Here is a 9,542-nt window from a genome sequence, read left to right on the forward strand (position 1 = left end):
AGGTTGAAGTCACTGAGGCGGTTGGTAACCTCCTCGGTGGCAAGGTCCCGGGGGTAGATGAGATCCGCCCGGAGTTCCTAAAGCTCTGGATGTTGTAGGGCTGTCATGGCTGACACGCCTCTACAACATCGCGTAGACATCGGGGACAGTGCCTCTGGATTGGCAGACCAGGGTGGTGGTTTTAAAAGGGGGACCGGAGGCTGTGTTCCAATTATAGAGGGATCACACTCCTCAGCCTCCCCGGTAAAGTCCACTCAGGGGTGCTGGAGAGGAGGGTCCGTCGGGAAGTCGAATCTCGGATTCAGGAGGAGCAGTGTGGTTTTCGTCCCGGCCGTGGAACAGTGGACCAGCTCTACACCCTCGGCAGGGTCCTCGAGGGTGCATGGGAGTTCGCCCAACCGGTCTACATGTGTTTTGTGGATTTGGAGAAGGCGTTCGACCGTGTGCCTAGGGGAGTCCTGTGGAGGGTGCTCCGGGATTACGGGGTACCGAGCCCCTTGGTGAGGGCTGTTCGGTCCCTGTACGACCGGTGTCAGAGTCTGGTCCGCATTGCCGGCAGTAAGTCGAATTCGTTCCCAGTGAGGATTGGACTCCGCCAAGGCTGCCCTTCGTCACCGATTCTGTTCATAATATTTATGGACAGAATTTCTAGGTGCAGCCGAAGCGTTGAGGGTGTCCGGTTTGGTGGCCTCAGCATTGCATCTCTGCTTTTTGCAGATGATGTGGTGCTGTTGGCTTCATCAAGCCGTGAGCTCCAACTCTCACTGGGGCGGTTCGCAGCCGAGTGTGAAGCGGTTGGGATGAAGATCAGCACCTCCAAATCCGAGACCATGGTCCTCAGCCGGAAAAGGGTGGCATGCCCTCTCCGGGTCGGGGATGAGATCCTGCCCCAAGTGGGGGAGTTCAAGTATCTTGGGGTCTTGTTCACGAGTGAGGGTAGGAGGGAGCGTGAGAATGACAGGCGGATCGGTGCAGCATCTGCAGTGATGCTGACTCTGCACCGGTCCGTTGTGGTGAAGGAGCTGAGCCAAAAGGCGAAGCTCTCGATTTACCAGTCGATCTACGTTCCTACCCTCACCTATGGTCACGAGCTGTGGGTCGTGACGGAAAGAACAAGATCCCGGATACAAGCCGCCAAAATGAGTTTCCTCCGCAGGGTGTCCGGGCTCTCCCTTAGAGATAGGGTGAGAAGCTCGGTCATCCGGGAGGGGCTTGGTGTCGAGCCGCTACTCCTCTGCGTTGAAAGGAGCCAGTTGAGGTGGCTCAGGCATCTGGTTCGGATGCCTCCTGGACGCCTCCCTGGAGAGGTGTTCCGGGAATGTCCCACCGGCGGGAGGCCCCGGGGTCGACCCAGGACACGCTGGAGAGACTATGTCGCTCGGCTGGCCTGAGAACGCCTTGGAATCCCGCCGGAGGAGCTGGCTGAAGTGGCTGGGGAGAGGGAAGTCTGGGCTTCCCTGCTAAAGTTGCTGCCCCCGCGACCCGACCCCGGACTGAGCGGAAGATAATGGATGGATGTGCAAGTGTTGTTTATTTGTTTTTTTTTTCCCATGTTTTTGCTCAGCAAGTGAAGCTGGGCAGTCCTGACTATACTAACTGCAACACTGAGGAGGCGGTAGAAGATTTTATGAAGAGGATAAAGTGTTATGAAAACTCTTATGAGACCCTGGATGAGGTCTTGGACAGGTGAGACTGAGGGAAATGTTTATTCAACCGTACACACCAAATCCAGCAAGTATTCCATCACCCTTTGTAGTATTGGCACTTTAATAGAATCAAAAGGCAGAATCTTTTGTACAGCTCTTGTATTGAATCTCGTATGGATTGATAATATTTTTATTGCACGACATTATACCAAAGCCCGAAAATGTTGTATTTTTTTTCTTTTGTACGCTGGGCATCACCATTCTAATTTGCGAATAAATACTTATGAGTTGGCTAGTGCTGCAACAATTAATCGAGTAACTCAAGTAATTCGATCACAAAAAAAAATCTTTGAATCAAAATCTGCTGCTTCGAGTATTCGTTTAATTTAGAGTGGCATTGTAATAGTTTGTTTTAAAAGTTTGTATTTAGTTTTATTGATTTGGGTGGATGAACTGCCCTCTAGTGGGAACAATGAATATGACATAACTCATGTAACATGAATGAATCCAGCTGCTCCCTGTTAAGACCAACACAAGGTTGTAAGATATTGTTTGAGCTAATATTTATTTTATACATTCGTAATTTAGTTTAGAGTTATATTAAGCTGTTGTTTTACACTGCCCTTTTCAAATGATTCAAACTCCCATTCCCACAAAAAAAAAAAAAAAAAAAGTTAGCCTTTTATAGCATTTAAGCTAGTGGACTTTTGCTATGCAAGTTAGCAAATTGTTCTTTTGTTGTACGTAGATCCTCATTTGTTTTTTATACCATTTAAGATCAGGTATTTTATTTTCAATTCTGCATAGTTGGAATATATTATATTTTACATCTCCTAAAATATATCTGCAAAGCATTAAATGTTCCTAATCCGATTACTCGTTGATCGATTAATCGACTACTAAAATAATCGATAGCTGCTGCCCTAGAGTAAGCAGATTCCAACAGGATAATTGTAGCTATTGATAGTTTAATTCTCAAACCAAAGTGTGACGGGGCACTCGTGTTTTATAGGGATCTCTCCTACATCAAAATCATGGATGTGGGTCAGCGTTTTTTAGTCAACCGGGTGTTGGACCATATCCAAAGTCGGATCGTCTACTATCTCATGAATATCCACATTACACCTCGCTCCATCTACCTCTGTCGCCATGGCGAGAGTGAGCTCAATGTGAAAGGTTGCATCGGAGGAGATTCTGGTCTCACACCGCGGGGGAAAGAGGTACGGCAGACTTGGCTTATTTCCAATCACCCACCTTTGCCCGTGTGTCAGCATTTATGACCTGTTCTACTCTTCACAGTTTGCCAAAAACCTGAGTCAGTTCATCCAAGCTCAGGGCATCAATGACCTGAAAGTCTGGACTAGTCAAATGAAGAGAACCATTCAGACGGCCGAGGCTCTTAGCGTGCCCTACGAACAGTGGAAGGTCCTTAACGAGATTGACGCAGTGAGTGCTGAGCTCCAGCTCAAATGACTGCCGAGTATCTTTCTGTTTATGTCATGTACTCTGAGTGGAGTATTGATTAGTGCTTTTTGTGTGTTTCATGCCACTTCAGGGTGTTTGTGAGGAGATGATGTATGAGGAGATTCAAGATAACTACCCTTTGGAATTTGCACTGAGGGACCAGGACAAGTACCGTTATCGCTACCCTAAAGGAGAGGTCAGTCATGTAATATTTTAGACAAACAGTACATTTAGGAACCTGGATGGACATGTGTCTTAATTGTATTTGGTCGACCTAGTCCTACGAGGACCTGGTGCAGCGTCTGGAGCCGGTCATCATGGAGTTGGAGCGGCAGGAGAATGTGCTGGTCATCTGTCACCAGGCCGTCATGCGGTGTCTTCTGGCTTACTTCCTGGACAAGACTGCAGGCGAGTCTGGCAGACAATATCTTTGATGTCATTAACAAAATGCTAATAAATTAATTGACCTGATAGGCCGCAAATAAGATAATACCATGCTTCATATTTTTTCTGATCATGGATAACGGCAAATTGGGAAAGCGTATGACTGATGATAAAATTGCCCTTAAAAGGTGATTTTTAGCGGCCGTGTTACAGACAAGTTTTCATTTGAACAGAAAATCCTTACAAAAATAATATTGCTTTTTTTTTTTTTTTTTACTTTTTCCAGCTATTACAATTGTTTTATCTCTAATCAAAAGCCTCAACATAAACTAAAAAAATAGTATGAATTTCTAGTTCTTATCATTTTTCTGATTTGAAATTCAGGTTGGCCTCTAGGGAAGTCTATACATTGGTACCTCTACTTACAAACGTCTCCGCTGACGTTATTTTCAGGTTACGACACGTTTAAACATGAAAATATTGCCTCTTGTTAAGAAAGAAATTTCAGGTTACAATAGGCAAAAAATACTATATAATACTGTAAAAGATCCATATGTACTTTTTGCTTCTAAATGTCGCGCCTTAAGATACTGCTCCGCTATTGGGCATACTATTTTCCATCATGCCTCTGTAATGGCATTCTGCTGTCCTATTAGCCTATTGTTGTCAATTTGGGTGTTGCAGTATAATGACGTGCACAGGCGCGACGGTGTTATTGTTGCTATAGCGGGTCGACGTCTGAACCAAATAAGCACAAGGCTCCTCGTGTTTTTGCGTCATGAAGAGTTTTTTTAAGCACACAGACTGTTCATTACATTAGTAGCACATTAGAGCATTGGTCTCCTCGTGTTTTTGTGTCACAAAGAGTGGGATAGGTGATAGGCACCATAGATCTCATGAAAGAGGACATTCCCTCACTTGAAAGGTTAATTTTTATTTTTCCATGCATTTTGTTCTATTATCTACTTCATTACAGGTATTGACGTTTAAGTTGGGTATATGGAATGATTCAAATGTGTTTGGCTGTTGTTTTATTCCAATGTTGCCACAATAATAAAATTGAATGTGACATGCCAGTAGTGCTTGGAATGAATTAGGGCATTTACATGTAAAACGCGTCTCTATTTACGAAATTATGGGTTACGAGACTACTTCCAGAACCACTTAATGTCGTAAGTAGAGGTACCACTGTACTGAAAATCAGTAAGATTTCAGGCTTCATTTGAATGGACAACAGTTACTTCTAGCTTTTAAACCCTCACTTTAAGATAGAGATTAGAAAAAAATAGCTGAAAAAATGGAAAATGCGAACTCTAAGAACAATTGTACATCAACCTTTACAACAACTGTGATGGTGATTAATTTTGCTGCTGCCATCTAATGGCAAAGTCTTGACGCTTACTCCTAAATCCAATTTTTGTTCTTATCTTGTGGTAGTCTAACAATCTACTATTCTCTATGCACTTGCATCCACACAGAGGAGCTACCCTACTTGAAGTGCCCACTGCACACAGTGTTGAAGCTCACTCCGGTGGCCTACGGTAGGACACTTTTGTCTAATTTACACGATCATGCCTAACCGTGATGGATTGATGAGGCTGAACTTGTCTCCAGGCTGTAAGGTGGAGTCGATCGGCCTCAACGTAGACGCTGTCAACACACACAGAGAGAAACCGGAGGTGCGTACAATCACTACTACGGTACACACGCGCACTTACACACACATGCGTGCAGACCAGCTGACCCACATTAAGTGCAATAAGACTGGACAGAACCGGATCCCTCCAGTGACTTCAGGCACGGAACATTATGCTGCCACGTGATTATTTTTTCAACAGTTGGCATAGTAGTGAATGAACTAAACATGAACTCCCCCTCAAACTGTTCACGCATTTTTGACAATACAAAGAACAATTACAAAATTGTCAGTCCCCGGGGCAATGCACAGATATGAGCCCGGAAATGTACAATTTGACCTGAGGAAATTTGATTAAGACGAGTGTTTAAACACGATTTTACATTTGAAATTTCTTGAAAACATGGTGGCACAGACCCTAACAAAAATAAATGAATTGCTTGTGCTTATTGTGACTTAAATGTTGCTGGAATATCTTTTAACGAAGTGAGTTGGACGCAAACCGCTCCTGCTAACCTTACAAATATGATAGTAAAAAGGCAAATATCATCATGATGTTTGCCCACGTTGTTTTGATCCCTCCCCGTCTGTGTGTGTGCTTTTTTTCCCCCCATGAAACAGAACGTAGAGGTGTCACGGATGTCAGAGGAGGCTCTGCTAACAGTGCCAGCTCACCAATGAGGCTTCCTTTAGCCCTCATTGCACACCTCGCTGTAACCCTTGTGATGCACACTGCACCTGCCAACCTCTTTGCTCTCCATCTTCCTCTCATCTTATTCCTCTCCAGCATCGTCTGTGCTTCTTGCACTTGTGTGTTAATTAGTAGTAGATGTCATGATGATGATAGCTGACTGGAATCCAGTTCATTTTTGATTATTTGTAATAATATGGCACAGAACTCGTGTCATGCATATTCTCCCTTTTTTGGAGAACAAATGAAGATTGTTTTGGACTTAAGGCTCCCAAATGTGAAGCAACAAGACGATACCTCGTCCTATGAAGTCTGGCTTTTTTTTTTCTTTTTTTTTTCTCATTATTCTGATCAGATGTAACTGTTCCATTTACATGTTACTTGTAGTTTTGCACAATTTTCTCATCAAATGTGTAGGATGTCTCAAATCAATCATTCAAACTGTCAATTTTAAGTCCTGGAAATAGATATTTAACGTTTATTTGATATGTGTTTTTCCTCTAAAAATTGACACAATTGAAATAAACTTCCTTCACTCAGTGTTGCTCCAAGCCCGCTCTCGTCAGTCATTTCTCAACAATTAAGCATTTGCACCTGACAGAGCACTGCCACTTGCTAAAATTTTTTTATTTTTTTTGTGATGTTTGTCATGCCTAACACTTAATCCCAACAACAGATCCTCTGAAGAAATCCTAAATTGTAGCCGCCAGGTATGCATTTGGTTTTGATGAGTGGGAGCTCTGACTGATGCGCTGCTCTTTCCAGAACGTGAACGTCCATCGCACTGCTGAGGATGCCCTGCGGACTGTCCCTGCTCACCTCTGATCTTGCTGCGGCACCCTGTGAGCTTCACGTTGCCTCCCATTTTCTCGGTTATTATGTGGTACTTCTGTTCACACTGGTGACTATCGGGGTGGAAGTGACTCCTGATCCATACACCTCTAGTATCTCTTTGGTGCAATTTGAAGGAGTTCAACAGATTTAAGTTTTGCACATTGTGGTCACATTTGCCACAGCATGTTTTCTGTGTATCCATAATGTTATGTGCAGTAAAGGTGATTGTGAAGTACTGTATTTTTAACTCACAATAGTTAACCCAAAAAAAAACATGCTTCCTATTTCATTGAATCGGTCAAGTGTGCAATCGTTTTTGTGAAGGCATCCTCAGTCTTTGTTGTGCAATCTAAAGGTTCCATGCCACTCAACCTGGGAAATGGCACTAGGAAACCTCTAATCTTTGTGAACTGCTTATTCACGAAATAATTAAATGACTGGAATCATATTTTGTAAAATCTTTCACTATTGTTTTTATTAATTCTTTTGTGTCTCACCTAACACAGATGTACTGCCATTACAGTGTGATTTATGACAGAAAATTATTTGTGAAGATTGTGTGTGCGTGTGTTGTGTATGTGCTTATTGGTTAGAATGAACCGGGGAGAAAAATTATGCAGAGTCATGTTTGCGACTCCAATGAAATACAATAAAGATATTTTTCCACAATAATGATTTAGGGTCATTTTTGGTGACAACCACTTCTACCCCATAATATACATATTCTTTCTGTACTACTACTTAACTACTGTTTGCACTGTACATTGACACCAGAATGTTATTTTCACATCATGAACCCTAAACGAAAAAAAAAAAAAAAGCACCTTAGACTGTCATTTGCTTTGTTCAGCCAAAACTACATGAGGACCGAAGAGGCAAGATAGATATACGTTTTTTTTTTTTTCCCAAACCTAAGCTTTCAAAAGAAACTACCGAGCAAGAACCAAGGATTGAAAATGGACCATGAAACGCCAGAGACCACAGTCAAAATGGTGAGCGGAGTTTCAATTTGCCCCATTAAAGACACCAATTATACAACAGAGCCATTACCGGTGTCTTGCCAATGTAGTTACCACCGTCAAAAATTGTATCGCCTGGCCACAGGAGCCCACACACACACATTAGTTATGAGTTATGTCAACTTAAACAATTGAAGTCAGAAAAGAACCACAGTTATAAATTTTGGGCATCTGAATGGAGAAACTCCATATGGGACTTGAATTACAGTAATAACAGTTATAGGTCATCCTACGAATAAAACGGTAAAGCATTGCCTTTTTTTACGTTCAGTGCGTATGTTACGTTATAAGACAGAAAAAAAAAAGTTGGGGATGGGCCATGTTTTAAAACCTCGTAGATAACTACATCACCAAAACACTGAAACCAATCAAATCAGTGCAGCACAGTGGCTCCGCCCAGGGGATATAGTTTTTGACGGAGGTAACTACATTGGCACGACACTGGCATGCGTACCATATTCAATAGATGACGGTCATGGCAAAAAGTATAGCTGTCCTAAGCAGCCTTATTTAGAATTCCCCTCAAAAATGATAGGAAAGAAAAAAACGCTCATTTTCAACTTATTATCATAAATATTCGTGTAAGTTAATTTTATTATTGACACTGCGTTTCGGAGTCATCAACATGCCTCCCCTGCCCCAAAAGTCAAACTCCGCTAATGGCCCTATGGGTTGCTGAAAGGCTAAACAAATTTTATTCGAACTGTTCAGAAAGTTTTTTTTTTTTTTTAAAGATCATTGTATTTTATTTCTTACTTGCAGCCCATTAAATTCCATTCTTTTATGCGAGTGTACAGAATATTTAAGGCTGCTGCACAGACATATGCCTTGACAGTTAACACAGGACCAGCAGAAAGGTTTTTAAATCTTTTCTACAATTTGTTCATCATTGCCACAAGAGGGCTCTAGCCACTGTGATTATCGACCTAATTACGTAAGGATACAAACTCTCAGTGTGTCTTGTTCTTTTTATCTAAATGAATAAATAAACTGGATGCATATGATTAATCTCTACCTTGTGGGGTATGTAATTGGTCACTTGACAGCCTTTTTTGTTGTTGCCAATTTTCCTAATATTGGGTCTTTTTTATTATTCACAGTGTACAATTTATTTATGTGAACATGGAAAAAAAAAACATGAACCCACTTTAGTTTAAAACCAAAAACCAAAAAAACAACAACAACTGGCCAGTAAATATTACAGAATATCTGATATGCTCATCCCAGACCTGAAATAAATGATTGCAATTGTTCACACCATGAAAGTAATATATCAGTTTATTTTTAAAAAAAGCCTTTTTTCCCCAGGAACAAAACTTTTTTTTTTTTTTTTTGCCAATAAGCCGCTACTTGGGACCCAACCGACTACGCACTCAAGCTGCACCTTGAATAAACATACAACCAAAGCAGAAAACTCCCAGAGTATACATACGACACAGTACCAGTCAAATAATGTCATCAGAGCACTTCTGTGAGAACATTTTTACTCTATATCATTCTAAACTGAGTTACAAGTGTAAAAAACAAAACAAAAACAACAACAAAAGATAATAAAAGTCAACTCCAATGCATCGATAACAAAAATGTACTCACTCGACTTGTGCCAGTATGATATTTTGACGACATGATAACCTTAAGCTAAAATATCACGGTTTCACTGTATCACAGTATTGCAATTACAGCTCTAAAATGTGTTTGCTTTGAGATATCTGGGTAAAAAAAAAAAATCAATTGAACAGGATTTTTATTTTTCAAAACAAATAAGCAAATTGCAACATAAGTATAATGTTAAAATAAATTTTAAAATCAGCAAAAAATAATTGAAATATTCTAAATAAAATTGAAATAATGCAGTTATTTAGGTGAGC

At 41.4% G+C, this 9,542-nt stretch overlaps 1 protein-coding gene across 3 annotated transcripts in view; it reads left to right on the forward strand.

The window, feature by feature from the left end:
* Window positions 1-7,335, forward strand: part of LOC130921671 (6-phosphofructo-2-kinase/fructose-2,6-bisphosphatase 4-like) — a 31,488-nt gene extending 24,153 nt beyond the window's left edge. For 2 of the 3 annotated variants that reach the window (XM_057845830.1, XM_057845829.1), the window contains exons 7-14: window positions 1,565-1,686; window positions 2,659-2,866; window positions 2,946-3,092; window positions 3,202-3,306; window positions 3,389-3,518; window positions 4,973-5,035; window positions 5,109-5,173; window positions 6,587-7,335. In XM_057845830.1, the coding sequence (XP_057701813.1) occupies window positions 1,565-1,686; window positions 2,659-2,866; window positions 2,946-3,092; window positions 3,202-3,306; window positions 3,389-3,518; window positions 4,973-5,035; window positions 5,109-5,173; window positions 6,587-6,646 (900 nt within the window). In that variant the 3' untranslated portion in view covers window positions 6,647-7,335. Of the gene's footprint in view, window positions 1-1,564; window positions 1,687-2,658; window positions 2,867-2,945; window positions 3,093-3,201; window positions 3,307-3,388; window positions 3,519-4,972; window positions 5,036-5,108; window positions 5,174-5,751; window positions 6,373-6,586 lie in introns of those variants that run through there. The other variant, XM_057845828.1, reaches the window with a different exon arrangement.
* Window positions 7,336-9,542: the final 2,207 nt, after the last annotated feature.

Source organism: Corythoichthys intestinalis, chromosome 9 (genome assembly GCF_030265065.1).
Source record: "Corythoichthys intestinalis isolate RoL2023-P3 chromosome 9, ASM3026506v1, whole genome shotgun sequence".
In the NCBI taxonomy this organism is placed as follows: Eukaryota; Metazoa; Chordata; class Actinopteri; order Syngnathiformes; family Syngnathidae; genus Corythoichthys; species Corythoichthys intestinalis.